The sequence below is a fragment of the Trachinotus anak genome, unplaced genomic scaffold (genome assembly GCF_046630095.1).
Source record: "Trachinotus anak isolate AG129_WGS33_773 ecotype Australia unplaced genomic scaffold, CSIRO_AGI_Tana_v1 ptg000015l, whole genome shotgun sequence".
NCBI lineage: Eukaryota > Metazoa > Chordata > Actinopteri > Carangiformes > Carangidae > Trachinotus > Trachinotus anak.
In genome coordinates, this window is record NW_027273866.1 from 12,309,969 (window position 1) to 12,332,102 (window position 22,134).

At 40.2% G+C, this 22,134-nt stretch overlaps 1 protein-coding gene across 4 annotated transcripts; it reads left to right on the plus strand.

Moving 5' to 3' along the window:
* The first annotated feature begins 2,587 nt into the window (after positions 1 to 2,587).
* Positions 2,588 to 21,256, plus strand: nsd2 (nuclear receptor binding SET domain protein 2). 4 transcript variants are annotated; one of them, XM_071497589.1, is made up of 23 exons: positions 2,588 to 2,816; positions 4,296 to 4,943; positions 5,499 to 5,667; positions 5,866 to 6,029; positions 6,507 to 6,740; positions 8,354 to 8,573; positions 9,159 to 9,218; positions 9,539 to 9,648; positions 9,907 to 10,015; positions 10,150 to 10,265; positions 10,516 to 10,605; positions 10,831 to 10,957; positions 11,310 to 11,510; positions 12,529 to 12,708; positions 13,627 to 13,783; positions 13,918 to 14,120; positions 14,343 to 14,446; positions 14,584 to 14,853; positions 15,646 to 15,762; positions 16,258 to 16,399; positions 16,526 to 16,632; positions 16,943 to 17,141; positions 17,312 to 21,256. In XM_071497589.1, the coding sequence occupies exons 1-23, from the start codon at positions 2,772 to 2,774 to the stop codon at positions 17,626 to 17,628; spliced, it is 4,089 nt and encodes a 1,362-aa protein (XP_071353690.1). In that variant the 5' UTR covers positions 2,588 to 2,771; the 3' UTR covers positions 17,629 to 21,256. The 4 variants fall into 4 exon arrangements, with proteins under 4 accessions (XP_071353690.1, XP_071353688.1, XP_071353691.1 ...); XM_071497587.1 differs by having other exon boundaries at positions 2,589 to 2,816; positions 5,863 to 6,029; XM_071497591.1 differs by lacking the exon at positions 2,588 to 2,816 and adding an exon at positions 2,843 to 4,130 and having other exon boundaries at positions 5,863 to 6,029.
* The last annotated feature ends 878 nt before the right edge of the window (positions 21,257 to 22,134 follow it).

Sequence of the window (22,134 nt, forward strand, 5' to 3'; positions counted from 1 at the left end):
AGCGACCCGTGATGTGTGGCGAGGGAAAGCTTCCGGCGAGTTTATACAATTCTATTTTTATTCTATTCTATTCTAAAGCTTTATTGTAATATGCGGTAAGTTATCACTACAGTTAAATTCTTACTTTACTGCCCCAGTATCCTGATGCCATCGGTTATTGTATGCTGTCTGTAAATAATATTTTTGTTTTGTTTTGCAGCAGCCGGAACCAAAGTCCTTGTGTGTTAACATACTTGGCCAATACATCTTTTTCTGATTCTGCTTTTTCCTTCAAATATGAAGATTTGATTTTTGATATTCACAAGTCTGGTAAATAGAGAAATATAATTATATCAACGTAACTATTCTTCAAGGTAAATACGTCTCACAGCTCTATATCCTTTTGTAACTATTTTGACTCTTACATAAAGACTGTTACCTCATCACAGTGGAGAAGCTGTAAAGGCACATTAACTACGTCAATATATAGATTCTTTATTTAAACTATGCAATTCCATTTTATTAATAACTTGTATACTATTTGCAGTGTTCTATTTTTCTTTTTATCAAAACATTTTTACCCATGACAATTTTGTATTGGTTTTATTTTTTTTATTATCTGTCTACCCTCAGGAGTGTTTTGATATGCATCTTTTTCATCTTTGGATGTGCATCTACCCCTGGTATAGTTAAAATACATATACTTCATATTCATACATGCGCATACATAAATATGAAAAAATAGGACTAATCCGGAGCCTCCCTGATGATATAAAAATCTAAACATCTAAAGTAGCTAAAACTTTTGCACAGTACTGTGTTTTTCCAAAAAAAGATGAAGTCCAGAATGGACGAAGTAAATCTGTCACTATCAAATCTTCAAACCTCTTTGTCTGCAATAAAATTAATACATTTCTGAACTATATAGCACTGGGGAAATCGGAATAGATACTAAGTAATTAATTTAATAAGTTAAATAAAGATCCCCATGTTTATATAATTCGTTGTCATTATAACGCCTATTATCGACATTGTGGACTTTTATTTTGAAAGGCAAACTTTTACCGGAAGCGGCTTGTGTTATTCCAAAAAGTTTCACGCCCCTTAGCTTCCTTTGTGGGTACTGCAGGTTTTTGCTTGAATTTACTTCACTGTACTCATGTACAACAAGGAAACATGGGGCCTGTGCTCCAGCTGCCTAATACCATGCTGTCGTTTTAAGGGAAACGATCATCTAGTATTTGGCTTCAGTTTTTCCCATATCTAGCTGTGTTATAGGTTTAGAGCTGTATTTCTGGCCGTGCTGTGGTCATATGCTTTGGCTTTACTGTGGATCACAGTTGATACTAACGTTAACAAGGCTAGAATACCAACTAGGCAAGGAGAGAAAATGCCCCAAACACTGAGGGGCCCCAAAAGCCCCAGGTTCATCCACTCTATGGTTTTTGTCATTTTGATTAGTTACAGATAACGTCACACAGTACAATATACTAACTACACTAAAGTACAATATCAGCCAAGGTGAGTCCTGCATTATTATCTAATTATTCTGCCCTGTCTTCAGGAGGGGCCCCGTGCCAAAATCTAGTTTTCAGTGTTTTAGTTTATGTTTTACTCATGTGGATTATATTCTTGTAAACAACAATACAAGGACTTTTATTGTCACCTCACCACTGTTATATTTATACTTTTCCAGCATATGTTAATATGAAATTATGTTTTCCTGGTCTTTGGCGGGAAAAGTAGAGTATTAATTTTAAACCTTAAGAGGAGTTGAAAATTTAAGAAGACTTTAAAACTTAAATTAGTATGTAAAAATAATTGCAATATATAACATTTAGAGTAATACAATAAATAAAGTGAGGGGGTCAGTCTAATACAACAGTCCTGCAATAAATCCTACCTTCATAAGCACTCTAATGTTCAGTTTGTTTTTTGTTTCAGTATTAGGGTCCATTTTGAGGATATGTATTTTGCAGCACTATATAAAGAAGTGTTATTTAGCCTCCCCTAAAGAGGTGTGGAGAAAATAATGGAAAATCTGTATAATGCAGTAATGTTTCAGCACAGGAGGCCCGGTTGCACAGATAGTATTTCCTCTGCCCGTTTCCTCGGGCCATGTCCAGCCCACATACAACATGACTATGAGATGCTACTTCCACATCCCAACACACATATAGAAAATCTTCTGGCTGTCAGCCACCACTGAGGGTAACAGCTGGTACCAGCCCAGATGTGGAAGTATAAGGGCCCCACTGAGCTGAGGACCAAAGTATATGTTGTACTAGAAGTTTCATTTTGCTATATGAAGGTGGCAGGATTCATACTCAGGATAGGCCGAGTGCTCACTAAACATTAGGCCTCTGGTGATTTTGGAAGATATATATATAGTAAATATATATTATATTAGATATATTATATTATAAATCGACTTATATTATATTATTGACTTAATGTCCCGCACTGGTCTTGTCAACTATTGTATTCCCATTAGTTCAGAAACATTTAAACATGGGTAAATCCCATATTCTATGCAAATAAACATGCACACATCATAGCTGCAAAACTAAGGATAAAAGATAATCTCGAAACGAGGTGAAGCGGTGATAACAGCCGGGAGACACCGGGGTCAGCCACTTCCTACGGTTGGTTTTTTGAAAGGACCGGTTGGATCCTCTCTCCGCCACCGACCAATCGGAAGTGAGTATTTTTCGCGCTGGTTGGCCGGAGAGTTTGAGTTTCCCGCAAGCTTTTGATTCGACTTGAATGAAAGCCTCCGTTTTACAGGATGAATGCGGACATTTTCTCCCTTTAACCACCGACAGGAGATTCAACAGGTAACTACAAAGAAACGGTCTTTCATGTTATTGTCAGCCCCGGGGGTAGTAGCTGGTATGGGTTTTTGCAAGTACACTTGTTCGGGCCGACCATCCATTTTAGCAAGAGAGGACCCGCTAGCAAGCTAGCTAGCTATGCTAACGTTAAATGTGCAGTTTGACTTGGCTTCAATGGTACGCTGGTTAGCTTTGGCTAGCACGGTTAGCCTTTTTGAAACGAGCTGTCATGGCGCCTACAAATTGAGTATATTAGTGAAACAATAGAAAAACAGTTTAAACATACAGCTGCAATCGTCCAGCCGTGCACCCGTTCGTTTATTCACGTATTTGCTCTAATTGGGAAGGATAGCTATTCACAAAGTTAATTGCATTTAGCTTTTGGGTGGCGGCTTTGTCTATTTGCTGGAATGTAATGGCTGACTGTAGCACTGACAGAGATGCGGTTGTACTCTTTGGGAAATGCTTGTCCATAGCTGGAATCCATGAGATTCCCACATCGTGGCTTCCACATCAGATTTAGTCGCAGCCTGTTTCGTGTATGACACAGGGTAGCCGCTGGGTGGGTATTTTACCTTTTGCCAGCAGAGCTCTTTAAGGCTAGAGTTAACTTTAAAACGAAGACCGGTTCTTAAAAACGCTCGCCCTAACGAGATACGTCCAGCCGGCTTGTCGTTATGTTGCAATTAAGCCAGCTGCCCGACCGCAGCCTACAATGATATATGCTAGCTTTAAATTGAAGCGGGATACGTTCGATTCCGGTGATTATTCGCACTCCAGCAGCATTACTCCGACTTGTCAGCTGCTTCCATTTCCGCGGCTTTTCTAGCCGGTGATGCGGTGGCTTACGCGGCACGGCCACCCACTTATCGGGCATTCGCTGCATGCGGTGGAGCCTGCAGCCAGCCTTCTCCTTGCCGCTTTGCCACAGACTGTAGCTAGCAGCTAGCTAGTCCTTTTCCAGGAGAAAGCCAACTTGAAATTGTCGCGGTAAGAGGTTTTCCGCCGCCCAGTGTTTCTTCTTCTTTTTTTTTTTTTTTTTTTTTTTTTTTTTTTTTGTTCTTATGCATGGGAGTAATCGGGAATAGATTTGACTTGACCTCTTGCACATTAGTGTAACATATAGATGTAGATTTCATTGAGGCATAGGTTTTCTTTTACTGAGGTATTGTTGCTTCAGACTTGTGGTCAATCGACTTGCTCGCCTACCTTATAAGAACATCCAAAACTAGGCGGCGAGAACATTATGTGACAGGTGCAGCCCTCTCTGCCTTCCAGTCTGCGTTCAGTCTCTGTGTTCATGCTCTGCTGAAGCAAGTGAGTGCCATTTTGTAAAGTGTTTAATGTTATGCACATATCCCAGAATGCCATTTTACATATAGCCAGACGTGAGAGCATCAAAAATGGGCTGCAAGATATTGTTAATGATTTCTGTGTGAACCTGTGGAATGAGAAGTTTCTGTGTGTTCCTTGTCCCTGCAGCTCAGTGAGCCTGGAGGGGGGTTAGATGGGATGGACACTAAAGGTAGCTCTCTGCCTTCGATGCCCGAACCAGCCAACCCAATCAGCATGAAGCAGCCGCCAGAGTCCCTCAGTGTACGGAAAGGTCGGGGGGACATGAGCAGTGACCCAGCTCTGCTAATGGACAAAGCTGCTGCCCAGCTGGCCGCCACACTACAAGACGGCGTCCTTCAGAAGATGGCTGGCCACAGTCATAACAACCACAGCCATGAGAGGCTCAAAGACCTCACCTCCCGTGTGCTGAACGGGGACCAAGACACGCTGCCCAAGCTTTGTGCTCCAGAGCCACCAATGCTGAAGGGTGCTGAAGCCCCTGCTACGACTGGCACCCATCAGCACAACTGCAGTCCCCTTACAGAACCTGAACTGAAGGTGACAATACCCCAGGTGGTCAAGCAGCCACTGTTTGAACCATGCTGCGCCAATGGGACCAGTTTGGACACGGCCATTGAAGGTACTATATCTGGACCCGAGAAGAGAGAGGGTGACAAGAAGAGGCGGGGGAGACCTAACAAACCAAAACCTCAACCAAACCTCAGTTCTTCTGTCATCCCTGGGGAACAACTTGACCACACAGATGCTGTAGATGGAATTGAAACAACTGATGAGGTTTTGCTTTTATTCCCATTTTTAAGTACAAAAGCATGAATTTTTTTTTTAAGATACAATTTCTGTTTGTCTCTTGCAAGTTACTACATTACAATACACTGCAATATGTCGAACTAATACTGGTTTTAAGACAAACATTGACACAATAATGTTCTACAGTTATGCGGACAGACCACACATACAAATGTGACCAAATTTCCTATGTACAGCTGACTACACAGTAAATATTTGTGAACAGTGATATTGAATTATTTTAACCTATTAACATTCAAATTGTTTTGCACACTTAATTTGGGAAAATTAATGATAAACATGAAGTAGAAATAGTTTCACGTTGATAGAACATTTGCAAGTCTTAAAACCAAAATGCAGAGCTGGAGACACAGTGTACTGAATGTGCCAGTATTTACAGGAATAAATACTGGCAGTGATGTGTGTGTCTGAAATAGATCATGTGTGTAAAGTAATTGATTTTAGGAAGGAAAAGGTGTCAGCAACCTTAATTAGTTTCTATTTCTATCTATTGATTAACTGAATCTTTTGTCACGTCTCTAGCCTGATCTCATCCCAGAGGTGATGGAGGAGGTTGCAGAAGAGTCTCCTTCGCTGATCCGTTTTTCTGTTGGTGATGTGGTTTGGACAAAGGTGTCGGGATACCCCTGGTGGCCTTGCATGGTGACCACAGATCCAGAAATCAGCAATCATTTCAAACAGAAACAAAAAGGTGAGATAAACTCACAACCACCTGCTTCGTATAATTTGGCTTTAAGGGATGTGTTGTGAAGTTAAAAGTTGAAGAATCACTGTTTAATAAGTACTTATATTATAACTATTCTTATCTTGTGTATGAAACAGATATCCTTTTTTAAAAATCTATTTTTTTTATACCATTGTTGATTTTGGTTTATTATGTTTTTAGCAGCCAATAGCAGGTCAGGCCTCCTTTACCATGTACAGTATTTTGGAGACGCCCCAGAGAGAGGCTATGTCTTTGAGAAGAACATGGTGTCCTACACTGGGGAGGATCAATACCAGGAGCTTAGCCAGGGCAACAAACAGGCAGCCTCCCGCATCGTCCACAAAAAGGTAAATCAGCTTCTTTTCTTCTGTGAGGCCCTTGTAAATTGGTCTTATAGGCTCTATTGGCCCATATTAAAAGACGCCACTTAGAAAACCTGCACCATTGAAGTATTGCACTTCTATAAAATGCTTGATACGAGGTTCCTTCTCATCTTTAAATTTCTACAGAGTTAGAGAAAAGTCAAATGGTTGGTTTAAAAGGTAAACATCAATTTGATGATTGTTCAGCTTTTCCCCCATTAACATCAAGCTCATTGTAGAAGCAGCCAGTTTAATCAGTTTCAGCCTGTTTTCACCCACATTAACAAACAAGATAGGCTGCAATAATGCAGTCTTGTTTTTAAATTGTGCCCACAGTAAAAGCAACATTTTTTGTTGTATCTTCTTGATATCAGCATGCAGGACAGTGATTAAACATCATTATTGTATTGTCTTTTTGTAACTTGTCGTATAATCTTGTCATTTTCTCCCTGTGTAATGCAGACGCCTTCATCTGTACCCCGTAAATTCCAGGCACAGTGGAACATGGGTATCATTCAGGCTAAGGAGGCCCTCAGCATGTCACTGGATGAGCGTATGGGGAACTTTGCATTTCTGTATGACGATGCTGGGCCTCATCTTAACCCCCACATCCTGGAGAAGTTGAAGCCAAAACAGAGTGACGAGACAAACCAGGAAATAGAGTCACGACTCAGCCCAGATGTTCCCTCCCTGCTGGTAGGTCTCCATGAGCCTACAGTCACCCCCAGTCCCAAGACAACACTTCTACAGGGAAAAAGAAACAAGTACACAGAACAAAACTCAAAAGGAGAGGATGACGAAAGAGGGGCAAAGGCCATCTAAATAATTTCCTACTGAAAAAAATAGTTTCTGACAAGAAAAAGATACACCTGCTTTACAGCTTAGGATAACTAATATGTGCTATCGGAGGAAAGCTTGTCATGCATTTTATTTATTTCTGTTGATCAACCAAACAATTAGTTGTTGCAGATCTAGTTTGTACATACGTTTAAAAAGAAGGAAAAATGTTGGAATGATACATTTTATATTTTACAAGTCTTGAAAAGTTAAAAAATCAGAAAATGAAAGGGACTGCAAAACATTGTAAATGGCTTTTCACCCATAATACAGTTGAGTTGTTAGTTCATCTGGGTATTGATTCATCCTCAGACTTATAGTATTAAGGAAAAAAAAAATCTTTTAGCAAAGTAGAGAGTGATATTGACTCACAATTAAGTCCACTTCACTTTATATTTTATCTAATATATTTAAGTTCAGCAAAGAAATTAAAGTCTAAAAATACTAAGAACATTTTGGAGTGGACATATTTTTAAAACCCCAATAAGATAATACCATGATCATACTTAAACAGCCTGAGAAAACCTTCAACTTTGGATAGCATCATTAAAGGGGCCCATACAGCTATTTTTATTTTTTTTATAGGACTACACTAGAGCAGTTAAGAAAAGGTCTTTATTTATCTCAAACTGTCTCTTAGCCCCTCACTTGAGCCTCTTACTGAAATAGGCAATATTAGCTTGGGCCTCCTTAAGAGCCCTCCTTAAAAGCTCACTTTCTCTGGATTGGCTGAACATTCAGAAGCCTGTTGAGGGGCAGGGCGCCCAGCTCTTGTGATCACCACCTCATCCTCTGATCAGTGTGGAGCTTCTGGGTGCAAACTGTAAAACCAAGTAACAGAACATAAATGACTGGAAATGGAAACTTCTAAAATCCATCTGTTCATGTTTGAGCCCGAATCTGACCCTGAACATCACAGCAACAAATATTACAGCAGGACGTCTCTGTTCTGTAAATCTTACACCCATAAGCTGCTTATTGTGCGACAGAACAGTGGATCTATTCTTTCAATCACAATTTCTATATAATAATTTCTCTATTAATAGTGGTACATGTGGGAAATGAGCTTTCTGAAGTGGAATACATCTACTGTTGGGAAATATTAAAGCTAACGTTGCTTGTGAAATTATTCTGCTGTTGCCAAACAACCTGCAAAAACCTGCATTGGTTATTTGTACACTGGAGCACATTAAATGCCTGTAATGCTACTTAAGTAGACTGTTTTGGGAGAATGAGCTGTGCTTGGACCCGACAGCCGTATAAAGAAATCTGTGACATGCTGATGTCAGGCGTAGAAAAAGCCACTGGAAACCTCATGTTCAAAGCAGATTGGAATTACTTTTGCATATATTTACTGCATTTGAAACTTTGGCCACATTTAACATCCGATGTTGTAACATTATATATGACAGAAAATAAAGAAAAGTATAATAGGATCCGTTTGAACTCATTTGTTTGTTTTTTCTTCGCAGGATCCCACCACTTCTGCACCAGATGCACAAACTGAAGCAGCTGCACCTCAGAAGAAAAAGAGGAGACCCAAACAAGCTCAGTCTCCCACCAAGACAGTGAGAAGAAGGAAAAAATCTGCAACCAACAACTCTTCTGACCCCGTGAAAAAAAGGAAATCAAAGCTGGTTTCTTCGACAGATGATGCTTTGGATCCAGACTCACCTCCAGTTTCAGTTCCAGGTTGGTTGAAAATTAAAAACCTGTGCACCAGATCAACGCTAGCAATCAGTAAAGTGTTGCTTTAATCTGGCTGTGGCAGCTCTGGTAAACATACCAAAGCAGAGCTGTGGAATCTCCTGCTTTAAATTGCCACATGTGGCTAGTAAAATAGTGAAGTGGGTGGATTGTTATGGAATTTATCACTTAATGTGGCCTGTGATTGTAGAGAGAGGGTAAATGTCTGCTGTGTGACTGCTTATCCTCAGTAGAACTAAAGCTTAGAAATGCAAATTATCCAAATGTATCCAAATTGCTGTTTGGTGGTTGTGTACAGTTTTGTTTGGTTGACAACATCCTTTTTGCAAAGGTAATTGTGTAGAAAACCAGATTTCAGTGGCCATTTGGTGCTTATTTATTTGCTGTTTATAAAACACAGTGAACATTTGAAATAAGAGCTGATAAAAGCGCTTGAATCATTACTCTCCCACAAGTCAGACTAATAATTTGATCCTCATCTGTATTTAATTTGGAGAAAATGGCGATGACGCATCCGTGTAGATTTGTTAAATGAATTAAATTTTTAAAAATAGCCTTTTGTTGTCGTAGGTGACAAAGTGAAGAAAAGGCGAAAGAAAGGGATTCCCAAAGAGCAGACTGATTCCTCAGGTGAGTCAGTCGTTTGTTAGTTAATTTTAATGTAGTGCTGCTAAAAAACACAAAGGTAGACACTGCCTTATTTAAGTGAACCACAGCTCAGGTGAATGAGATTTTTCTTCCTGAGTCTGAGTGACAGTTTATTTTGGCCCATTTTGTATTTTCTTTAGCTGATTTAGAAGCTTGGCACAAGGTGGGACCGAGCTTTTCAATCAACCCTTGAGCCGCTCTGAAAGCTGCCTGGACGATGTTGTCAGGATTTGCTGTTGTAACTAATAACAGAGGATAAAAATGTGTAATTCTAAACCACATTTTAACATTTCTGTCTTAAGTCAAGAGGGAGTGGAAGAAGACCTCTAAAAGGCAGCTGACAGATGCTGCAGCAGACAAGGATCAGCAGCCTAAAAAGAGACGCAAAATGAACAAAGATGCAGAAAAACAGGTTAGTTTCCATCTGGTGTGATGTCACGACAGAGACAAAACTGCATCTGTTGTTGAATAGTAATAGTTGACACTGAGGAAGACCTCACTGTGGAGACTTTTATTATTCATGTTTAAAGAAAATGCCTGACAAAATTGGTGTTTGATGCAATCAGAATAATTTTTAATATGGAACTTCAACCACTTTGTGCCCAAAATGGACATTAAGCCCTTTGGAATAAAACCTTAATTTACTTAGTTATCACAAAAACCTTTCCAGGCCTCAGCTTCTGAGGGAGTGGAGAAAAAATGGAGACGAAGGAAGAAAACTGACAAAGACGTGAAAGAAACCAAGAGACGACAGAAAAAGACAAAAGAGCCTCTTACTGGTAAATAACAAGCTCCATTGCTGGGCTTCTCTCTTAAATTCCCACCTCTCTGTGGCCTCACTGTCATCATAGCTGCTTTATTGTGGACCTGCAGTAATTGGTAATTACAGTTTCAACATTTTGACTCTTCACAGATGAACAAGACACAGAGAAACCAAAGTATAGGAGGAAAAGGAAACAGGATGGAGAGAGCCAGGCCACGCCTGCTAAGGCAAAGAAGAGGAGGTCCTCCCCATGTCCTGATCCTGAGGTGAGAGAGAGAGAGACGTCAGGTGGTGTTAGACCTCAGGAATAATTTTTGAGACATTTTTGAAGTATAAAGAACTGGATAGCTTTAAAAGGGTTTTTATAGTAGAACTCTTCAATAAAAAAGCTACATTGGCTCAGGTGTGAAGGAAATACACAGGCTTCCGTTGATCATTCAGCACTAGTGTATGGCTGTGGATGTGTTACTGATCATCACTGTCTTATTCAAAGTCATCACTCTTTGTTTGCTGCAGGGCTCTGGGAGTGAAGGACGACCGGATTCTCCGAGTGACAGCTTAGACGGGACGAAGAAGGGTGAACGGAAAAAAGAGTTTGTCTGTCAGGTAGGTCTTTGACTAAATACAAATATATCAGTGAAGTGGTTTAAACCAGTCTCCATCCTTTTCTAATCATGTGTGGAATAGAGATCTTTTTAGCTTTAACCATGTTGATAACTTCTCTAGTTCTCCTGGTTTCCATGTCATTCTCTGATCTTTAATTCTGACAGCATTCACTGAAATGTCTGCATCTCTGCTTATGTTTTGATCTGTGTGTGTTGGTTCCTACAGAGGTGTGAACAGGCTGGTGAGGACTTGGTGCCCTGCGAAGGTCAATGTTGTGGGATGTTTCACCTGCACTGTCTGGGTCTGTCCTTCAAACCTGACGACAAGCTGCTGTGTCAAGAGTGCAGCACAGGTGAGACGTTCACATTTTGTTAAAGAAACAGTCATTGGGCAGGTATTTTATGTTACAGGGGAACTCCTGCTGCACATTTTTCCTTTTGACTAATAAATGGAAGTTAATCAGGTCAATAAAATTAACAAAACTTCTTTTAATTCTCTCACCTACTCTTAAAGCCACAAGATGTAGATTTAATTAGTTAATTTTTATCATTTTAGAGGCTGTGACCAGGTAATGTTATTTTTTTCTTGATTAATTACCTTTTTTTTATTATGGGAAGGGCAACATGACAGCACTGCATTATGAGTTAACCTCTGATGTACATTTGTGTAATTGTTCAACTGTTAACATTTCTTTATCTCGTCAGGAATTCACTCGTGTTTCACCTGTAAGCAGTCGGAGGGCGAGGTGCGTCGCTGCCATGTCCTACACTGCGGCAAGTTTTACCATGAGGCGTGCGTCCGCCTCAACCCCCTCACCTCGTTCGACAACAAGGGCTTCCGCTGCCCCCTCCACACATGCCTGAGCTGCCACTACAGCTGCAGCACCAAGCACAAGTCCACCAAGGGTGAGGAGCTGCAACATGACACATTAATTTTTACCATTTACGTTCCTATACATTTAATTCTGAGACATGTTCAGACTTGAGGGGTGATCAGGACAGGGGTCAGGAGCTGCTTGAAACTTATTTATCTTGAGATATATCAGGCTGTTGCACGTACGTGTCAGATCAGAGGATGAAACTTTATTGAAGCTTCTTTAAAGCTGTGTGGGCAGGAATATTTTGAGTCAGCTGTCCATTGCAATAACTGTAAAGGAAACAAATCATCATCATCACCATCCTCACCCATATCAGTCAGGAACTTCTTGACATTTTGAAGAGTTTCAGAACAGACATGTTTAGTATTATAAAGGAAAAGACACTGAAAAAAAAAAGGAAATGTGTGAGAAATTCAAAAACAAACTTTGTTAATATTAGTTTTTTTCACAAAGAGAGTAGATAAAGAGTAGAAAACTTTGGCTCAACTTCACCTTTTTTAAAGGTGCATGGAGTAGAGAAAACAACTTTTGACATCTTCAGATTTTCTAAGTTGTTCTTCATACAAGTGTAGCAAGCATGAAATGTAAATGAGAGGTGAGCTGGAGACGTTTTTTTGTTTGTAGAAAGTTGTCTTTTGTGGCCTCCACTGCTGCTCCTCTCAGTGGAGACAGGTTCTCCTCTTTGTTTTATCAGCCTGGGAAGCTTGTGGTGTGCTCAGATTACAACACTGGATCTTGTGACAATGAAAACAAGACACTGATGAAACATAATGCAGTTGTCCTTTGCTGCCAGTTTGTGACTAATCTGTGATAATCCCCAACTAGAATAAAACAAGTTTTAGACTGAGACGCAAGTTAATGTCAGTATAATGGAAAAATATCCAAAGGCTACAGTTAGACTTTTAATTGAACCTATCAATAACAATGTTGGAGGTGCATCAGCTTCCATCATTCAGCATTTCATACTACTGTATGACGCTGGATTTCTGTGTGATGTAGCTGTATATCTGTGTAACCCGGTGTTTGTCCTGCTCTCCGTGTTGCAGGTAGGTTAATGCGCTGTCTACGCTGCCCGGTGGCCTACCACATTGGCGACTTGTGTGTGGCTGCAGGAAGCGAGATGATCACCAACACCGCCATTATCTGCACCAACCACTTCAACGCCAAGAAGGGCTACAGCCACCACAGCCATGTCAACGTCAGCTGGTGTTTCGTCTGCTCCAAAGGTTTGTCAGACGGCAGTCACGAGAAACCACATAATGACAGTTTGTCTACTCAACCAATGAGCCATGTAACAACAATGCAATCGTTTTAAGGCTCTATTGTGCTGCTAGAACAAGATTTCATTCAGAAAATGGCAAGTTTTATATTAAACTACTAATAAACATGAATACTTTTCATGTTTGACTGCGGATGTTTAAGTTTATCTTTTTTGGAAATGATGATTGGAAAACATCTTCGCTTTGCTTTGTTTACATTTGTTTTCTTGATTTACATTTTGTTCACACGCACATTCAGGCTGCTCAGAGCAGCAGTGTAGTCTAAAAATTATTATCTCCCTAATCTCTGTAAGCTGTAACAGGGAAATTATTCTGGCACAGCCTCCTGCACTAACGCTGCTCTGGAGTGGGTGTGGAACCATTAATCACACATGTGGCGGCTGCTGCTGAAAATCACTGAGGAAATGCTGAACTGCAGCACTTCCTGAGAGTCAGTTTTCAGTTGAAATCACAGCCAGCTCCTACATCCAGGAGACAGCTGTAATGGGTGTTATTTTTTTCAGTGAGTGAGAAATGATACTGAAACACAGAAAACAGTTTTCTTACTTTAATGTTTACCTGCTAATAGTTTTATTATCATCGCAAAATCTTGTGGAAATGCCTCTGAGCCACTGCGTCACTGCTCTGCATGTATCCACTCAGCGTCAACCAAAACACACAGAACAACGTGTGGGGTCGATTAATGAGTGGGTACATGGCTGCGAGTCAGACTAAACATTTGCACTTTATTGTGCTTGTTTTTATCGCCCTCATACAGATGACTCAACTGTAAATTAGAGCTCGCTCGCCAGCTTTACTGCTGCTGACTCGTAACTAAATCCATAATGTCTTCCAGGTTTAATTGGATTTCTCTTTGTGTTGCAGGAGGGCAGCTGCTGTGCTGCGAGTCCTGTCCAGCAGCTTTTCACCCTGACTGCCTGAACATCGCTATGCCTGATGGGAGCTGGTTCTGCAACGACTGCAGAGCCGGAAAGAAACCCAAATACAGAGACATCATCTGGGTCAAACTAGGAACATACAGGTGAGAGAAACTAAAGTTGTCACTTGTTTTCTTATGATACATTTTCCCAATTTAATCCACAATGCTGTCTACCTTCTTGTTCTGTATGACCCTGAATTAAAACTCTCACTCGTACTGCTGCTGTTTCCTCTCAGGTGGTGGCCCGCTGAGATCCACCACCCCCGCAACATTCCCACCAACATCCAGCACCTTCGCCACGAGATCGGAGAGTTTCCCGTCTTCTTCTTCGGCTCCAAGGATTACTTCTGGACTCACCAGGGCCGAGTGTTTCCCTACATGGAGGGAGACAGGGGCAGCAAGCACCAGAGGACTGGCATCGGCAAAGTTTTTAAGAATGGTACGGCTGAATGCACATTTTAGGCAGCGTCCTCTAATGAGTTGATTTAATCATTAAAACACATTAAAAAGTGAAGAATAGAACCTTGACCAAAGTTGCATCAAAGCACAGCTGCTACATGAATGCAGAAAATGTTTCTCTTTAATTTTTGAACCTGAATATGCAGATGATTGTTTCCACAGATGAAAAGAAATGAGCCTTCACATTGTTTTGTTTTCTCAGCTCTTTTGGAGGCTGAAGCTCGATTCAAGGTGATAAAAATGAAACGAGAGGCCAAGGAGGCACAAGAGAACAGCCGGAAACCACCTCCATACAAATTCATCAAGGTGTGAAATTTTATCTTGTGAATCTTTTTGCGTTCATCTCTGTAGAAATGATGTATAGCATCATTTAAAAAAATTATGATTTTAAAAAGACGATTACTTTTCTTATGTCTCTACTTTTTTTTTCCTCCGGTCAACAGGTCAACAAACCATTTGGTAAGGTTCAGGTCTACACCGCAGACATTTCTGAGATCCCCAAGTGTAACTGCAAGCCGACGGACGAGAGGCCGTGCGGGTTCGAGTCCGAGTGTCTGAACCGTATGCTGCAGTACGAGTGCCACCCTCAGGTGTGTCCCAGCGGGGAGCGGTGCTGCAACCAGGATTTCACCAAACGTCTTTACCCAGAGACCAAGATCATCAAGACGCCCGGCAAAGGCTGGGGCCTGATTTCACTGCGGGACATCAAGAAGGTGAGAAGAGAGGCTTCCTGACCATAAAACAGTCTTTTAGAGGTATTAGGTAATATTTCGTGTCCAGAAAACAAAACCCAACTTTATTCGTCTTTATTAAAGATCAGTATGTCTATGTTGTTTTTGGAAATGTATTCAGAAAACATGAAGATCTGTTTTTGTCTGAAGGACACAAAAAATCATCACACTGGTATTTTCTCGATGAGCATAAGCTGAGTTTACAATATTATGTAATAATAACAATAATAATAACAATAATAATAATATTATAGGCTTTTTTTCTCTTTGTGCAAATCCATGTTTTAGTTTCTTGGAATTTCTCCACCAGAGAATAATGACGAGTTTAGTTTTCATCTGTAAAATGTGCTGTGTGAGGGAACATAATCAAAAGTGTTTTATGTTACAGGCTTTATAAAGAAAATGAATATTGGTGAATGTATCATTATTTTATTTAGGAAACATTTGTGGTGTTCAGTTAAACTGTCTTTTTGGCAGCTCATCTACCTAGAGCCTGATGTATTACAGCAAAGTGCCTATACAAGTATTTTATACTAAATACTATCATACAAGCATTTTGACAAAGAGTTTTTTTCCTCTTGTGTCACTTTAAATCCCCTTTGATTTAATGTTGTAAGACATAAAACATTCAAGGGGTGTAAATACATTTTCTGGATTTTGTATCCACTATCTTGCGTTTTTAAAATCGTTGGCAATCCTGCGGATCGTCCCGGGACACCCCCTGGTGTCAGTACACGGCTGGTCTCTGGTCTGATGGTAGCGTATCTCAAACAGGGCGAGTTTGTGAACGAATATATCGGAGAGCTGATCGACGAGGAGGAGTGCAGGGCGAGGATCAAGTACGCCCAAGAAAACAACATCACCGACTTCTATATGCTCACCATTGACAAGGTTAGTGCCAGCCAAGTCTGGATTGTGTGTGTGTGGGTCAACAGTAGTGTCCAGACAGAAATTTCCACTTTTTTTCCCAGTATCTGCTGTTTCAAATGTCTAAACCCCAGTACACTCACAGTGGGACTAGTGGTCTTTGCTCCTCAGTGTGTCGGGGTGCTGCTTCCTCAGCAGCAGTGCCATTTCTACTGGGAGCCACAGCAACAAACTGGTATTGCATTGGGAATGTTGCATAACAGGCAACTGTAACATTACAGTAGTCAATACTACAAATACCAGGGGCCAGTGGAATCCAAACAAATGGATCTTAATGCTAATGTAATATAGATGCAAATACAGATAATTACATTACATATTTACATAATGACAGAAGTAATACAGGAGTTGTAATTTATTCCTGTTTCAGTCTCTTACCACTAGTATCACAATTTATAAAATAAATAAATAAACTGCCACAAATGACTCAGAACGCCTCCACCTCTTTGTTGTTCCAAGGATCGGATCATCGATGCTGGTCCAAAGGGAAACTACTCTCGCTTCATGAACCACAGCTGTCAGCCCAACTGTGAGACGCAAAAGTGGACGGTGAATGGCGACACACGGGTCGGCCTGTTCGCCGTCTGTGACATCCCTGCAGGTGAGACGAGTTGCCAACAAGTTGCAGCTTTGTCGACAGATTTCAGATCATTTACAAATACGCCCACGTGCACATCCTGTTTATGGTCCTTATTTTTTATGCATTATTTTTTTGCTTGGACCACAGGGACTGAGTTGACCTTTAACTACAACCTCGACTGCCTCGGCAATGAGAAGACGGTCTGTCGCTGCGGCGCCCCAAACTGTAGTGGTTTTCTTGGTGATCGTCCGAAGGTGAGCTTCATAATCATAATTATGATTAAATTGGGATTGCGTCACATCATATCCAGATGTTTCCATTGTTTTGAGTGATTGAGGCTGGTTTAAGGAAAAATTACATACATACAAGTTATTCTGTAATTAAGGGAGTAAGTGGATTCAGGAGTGTTTTTCATTTTCACTTTCTTTCTTGCTTTAGAAAATGTTCCTTTTTTTTAATTTAAAGAATTTATATACGTCAAAATACCAGTGAATTTAAATATATGATACAAGAGCTGCTGCCCATGTTGCTCAAATTGATTCCAACGTGGCGTCTTCTCCACAGAACTCAAACGGCCAAACAGCTGAGCCAAAAGGGAAGAGGTTGAAGAGAAAGTATAAAAAGAGGAAAAGTGAGGGAAAGAAAAAGTCTGAGGACGAGTGTTTCCGCTGTGGAGACGGAGGACAGCTGGTGCTCTGTGACAAGAAGACCTGCACCAAAGCTTATCACCTGTCCTGCCTGAACCTCACCAAGAGACCCTTTGGTAAGAAACAACAGCAATGCAACTAACGCTGCCGCCATCACAGCATCTTTCGCATATTTCACTGTTACTGACATTTAATGTCAACCAATAATCAGTAGATTCATCGATAATAATAAAAAAGTAGTTGAAGCTCTATATTCTAACTATATCATCCTCCTCACCCTCTGCAGGCCGCTGGGACTGCCCCTGGCACCACTGTGACGTCTGCGGGAAAAACTCTGAGGCTTTCTGCCAGCTCTGCCCCAACTCCTTCTGCAAGGCTCATCAGGAGGGGGCGCTGCGCCCCTGGCCTCCGACGGGACAACTGTGCTGCCAGGAGCACGACGAGCTGGAGGGAACAGACAACCAGGATCAGCACGCCAACCTGGAGACGACTGCAACAACCGCCACTACTGCCGCCATCGCCAGTCGTCCTAAAGGCTCCAGGAAGGCGGAAGGAGCTGAGGCAAAAACAAAGGGCTCTAAGAGGAAAGCAGCAGAGGCCTGAAGTGACCTTTGACCCCTCAGAGAGCAAAAAGACCAAACTAGGCTCTGACACCTGCTTCTCCGTTCACGAACAAATATGAACCCCACGTAATTTTGTCTGGAAGATCACAAAAACCAAGGCACTGTACATCTTCGTCATCAGGGAATGCCGCTGATCTCTCACATGCTCGGCGACAACCTCGAGCTTGCCGCTTAAACTCTTCTGTTTTTTTTTTTTTTTTTTTTAAACATTTTCAGGTTTATTTCTACTTGTCTGCACTGAGGCAAACCATCTGTGGTAAAGCACAAAGCAGCAGAGCGAGCGCAGGTCAGGAAACTTCAGCTAGTGGATTCTAACTCACTCCTCCACCAACCAGACTGCCTTTTTTATTTTTGTTTTCTCATCTTTGTTTCAATCATTTGACTTTTTTTATTTTTGAATAACAAAAGAAACCAGTTGGTTTCTGCAGAAAAGAAACTAAAGCAGTCGGACGTGATGCTGAGCGGCAGCGTCACGTCTGCTCACTTGAATCTCAGTCCCCCCTCCTCACTCAACACGGATGATTTTGAACAGCAGAGTTTTATAGCTATATCTATATATGTGTATATCAAAGACCAAAATTATGATTACTGGAATAGTGTAAAACATCAAACAGGCTGCCAAATGGATTGTTTTTATTTTTATATATAGTATATATATGCCAGATGTAATATCAAACACCAAGACACTATGGATAGGCCTCAGATGACCTCTTTATTTTTATTCCGTAGCCATAGGTTACATTTAACTGTAGACATGTGTTTGCTATTTTACAACCTGTTATTTTGTTTTAGCTCAGTTCTATTTTTTAGATTTGAATCTTTTTTTGTATCAGGATGCTGAACAATGGCGCTACAAACCATGTATCTACCTGCCTGTCCAGAAAATGAGGGATTACAGAACGTATTAAAGCGAGAGCGCTCTTAAACTGCCGTCTGACGAAAAAAAAAACACTACTGGGAGGTTTAAAGGTCTTTGACGCTCTCTGCTCACTGGGTGAACCAGATAAATGAAGGAATGACAGCGATTCTCTTGAACCTTTTTTTTTTTTTTTTCCTAAGTCGACTGTTGAGTCATAACCTCAAGGTGCTGTTTGTTTTTCCACTGAAGTATCTGAAATCTGAGGTACAAAGATTTGTATGTATAAATACACACATCATGCTGTTTGAAATCTGAAGGCCTCCCAGTGTCACTGGCTGGGCTTTTTATTGGTGATAAGGTCATTGAGTAGTTCTTCTGTAACGGAGGTTTTCAAAGAGAGACCTCAACTTTTTCTAATCCTCAGGAGGTTTTTAGTCTCAGAACTGCGTCCTGCTTGCTGTTGAATACTCTAACATTACTAACGGCACACTGGCTAACGCCTTGTAACGCAAATTTTGCCTAATTCTTCATGTTTTTACTTGACAAAGCATTGACACAGAAGTACTGTGGCCAATTTAGGACTGTCGGACTTCAACTTTTGTCAGACTCAGTTTTCCGAGAGCTCCATCTGCCCTTAATTCTCAGCTGTACGTTAACATGAAGTGAAGCCCTGTTTATGCTTCACACATCTGTGTGCCTCGAGGATCAGCCTCGTGTAAAAGTGAACATCTGCCCACGTCCCTGTGTCCGAAGGCCAGAATTTATGACTGCACTGAGACCAATGTTTGCAGAAGCCCAGTGTAGTATAAAGAACTGTCTGTAGCCTATCATGCTAATTCTATGTTCATGTTGTGTTCAATTTACAGTAATCATCAGGTTCTGACTGATAAATACTGTTCTCATCAACATCCAAGTCATAACTACAACAGGGGAAGGCCCGATATGACTGACTTAAAATTAACTTGCTCATAGAGGCACAGCTGTACATTGACTATATACAATCAGCACATATTTTAAAATCAAAACCCTAAAGTCCATTAGAGAAGTCCTTTGTAAAGTTAAATCTGATGATATTGGAGCTGAAATAATTAGACAGTCCATTAATCAGATAAAATCTGTTGTCCCTGTCCTAAAGTGAACGTCTTTGTGCTTTGGACTGTTGGTCAGACAAAAGTACTTTTTATAACATCTCCTTGGACTGAAGGAAACTGGATGTTTTTCTGGCATTTTGATTTAAGACAGTAATCATTGGCTGCAGCACTAATGTTTTTTTTTGTTTTGTTTTTTTTTAATCCTCATGGGAATAATTCTGCACTTGTGCAACCGTCTGGAGGGTTTCTGTTGATGTGAAACAGTTACAAGGTACTATGTGAGCACATCCACTCAGATTGATTTAGGCTCATCTCCAGTCTCGCCTTTCCTCATAGACAATGAAAGTACCGCCTGTATGATTATGATTGATTATTAACTGATGTTGCACAGACTGATGGTGAAGCCACAGAGTGTAGGAAAAAGGTTTTTAAAGGCACTGACTCCCTGGCTGACTTCACTTCTCAGATGGTTTCATTTGATTTTCACAGGTCTGAAGAGGTTTAGAGACAAGTTTAAGAAATAAATATTTGTCCAGCATGATTTATTTTTGCACCACCCTCTGGTCCAGTTATCGTCTAATGACCCTTAGCTTCACCTCATGGTCCCTTGTGGAGGTGCCAACCTTTCCTAACATCAGTATTAATAATTGCATCATAGCCTTACAGATGTAGCTTCCCCTTTATGTGAAAATGATGAGCCTAAATGTAGTTACAGATTAAACAGTTACAGTAACACTAAACTGAGTCTGAAATGTCCTAAAGTGGCCACCATACTTGGAGATTTGATACCATCTTAAATCCCAGAAAAGTGTTAGTCAAACAAGAAGAACAAAAGCTGTCCACAATTTCTAGTCCACATGCAGATGTGTTGACACCAGGTTTTCCTCCAGCAGTCATTAATGCAAGTTTCTGAAGTTAGTTTTTGACTGAATAATATTTAAGTTTGTCCTGTGTCAAACAAACAGAAGAGTTCATGTCACCATTCTCTGTTTTGGGTCGGTTGTGAATTTTCTTTCCAGTAACACTGCTACAGACGGCTACAGACGTTTTGTTTTTGTGCCTTTTTAATTTCATATTTGACAAAAAAACGTTTGAGTATTTTATCTTGAATCTGTCCAAAACAGTTTTTTTTTGTTTTTTGTTTTTTTTAAAGCCACTATCTGTTCTTTTTCTTCTTCTAGGATCTAAAACGTCTCCAAAAAGCAGATTGGACTTGTACAGACACAACAGGAGCCTGTTTATAATAACTGCACCTTTTTTTTTTTCCAGGGCATGTGAATGGGACATGTCCAGAGGTGCAGCAAGTATGAGTATTGTGCGACTTTCTAAGTAACAATCTTCATCCTAACCTTGATTTGTGTTGAGTGAATGTAGTCCAGCCAGTTTTTTTTTTGTTTTGTTTTTTGTTTTTGTAAGCACTGTAATTCCCTGTAGAGCTGAAGTGTAATGTGTGCGTAGGGGTTTCATTCTGTAACTACTGTCATAGTGACTAATATGTACATAATGTATAAGTGGTAATAGTGATGCATCTATTGTAAATATACAATTTCTCTGACATTGTATGTTTTTTTTTTTTTTTTCTTGATGCAATGCTAAAACACTTTTGTGCAGGATCTCACATCTGATGAATCGTGCAATAAAAAGTGGTCGAACATGCATCGACGCTGCTCTGCTGGACCTCTGTTACTATCCAGTGTTGATACTTACATTTATCACTTAAACATCTTTAATGTGACTTTAATTTAAATGAATCTAAAAGAATGAAAGCTGCCTAGAAGCCTTTAAAAATTAGTTTTAGAGATTTATTTAAACATGTTGCTTTAACTTTTCTGTAAAGACTTTACACCTTCACTTTTAATTTTCACAGTTAATCTCTGGTGAAATTCTCCTGTTTAAACCCACTGACCAGACCTGAAACAATTTTAGTTGATCAGCAAAATTAATTGGAAACTATTTTGAAAATAAATTCTATTTTTGAAAAAAAAGTTAAAATATTTGCTCTTTTAAAAACAACTGGTTGGGGAAAAAAATTGAAGTTTAACTTCGGTTTTGGAAAACTGAGGAACAATTATTTTTACTATTTCCTAAAACTTTATAGAACAAACAGCAGAGTATTTCACCAAAATTAAAATATTTAAATTGCAGCACAGTGAGTTTTAATTTAAAGGGTCAGTCCAACCAAATCTGCAGTGGTATCGAACCATGCATGATACAAAAAAGTAAGATTGTGTTCACCTCCATTGTTTTGCATCCATCTGTAGTATTAGTCCTTCCAATGCTTTGAACACACGTTAAAAATGTCCATTTACCTCCACTGTATTAGGGTGGGGACACAAATCTGAGACTGATAGCATCTGAAAACCTGCTCAGCTGAAACTGAAACTGTCTGCATGGTTGGACACAATGAGGCCAAGGTGAGTTGCTTTTTGTGATTTGTGTGAACTGATCCTTTAAACTTGAGTTTTTATATTTGTCTAAAGTTATATTCAGACGACAGTACAGTCATATAAGCTCTTGTTATTGCCTCTTGTTCTTA

What these genes read in the sequence shown, in the direction of transcription:
- nsd2 (XM_071497587.1), top strand. Translation starts at nt 2,772, where the DNA reads ATGCGGACATTTTCTCCCTTTAACCACCGACAGGAGATTCAACAG. An exon ending in TTTCAAACAGAAACAAAAAG is followed by an intron (nt 5,668 to 5,862) that starts GTGAGATAAACT and finishes TTATGTTTTTAG; the next exon opens with CAGCCAATAGCAGGTCAGGC. An exon ending in CGTCTGTGACATCCCTGCAG is followed by an intron (nt 16,400 to 16,525) that starts GTGAGACGAGTT and finishes CTTGGACCACAG; the next exon opens with GGACTGAGTTGACCTTTAAC.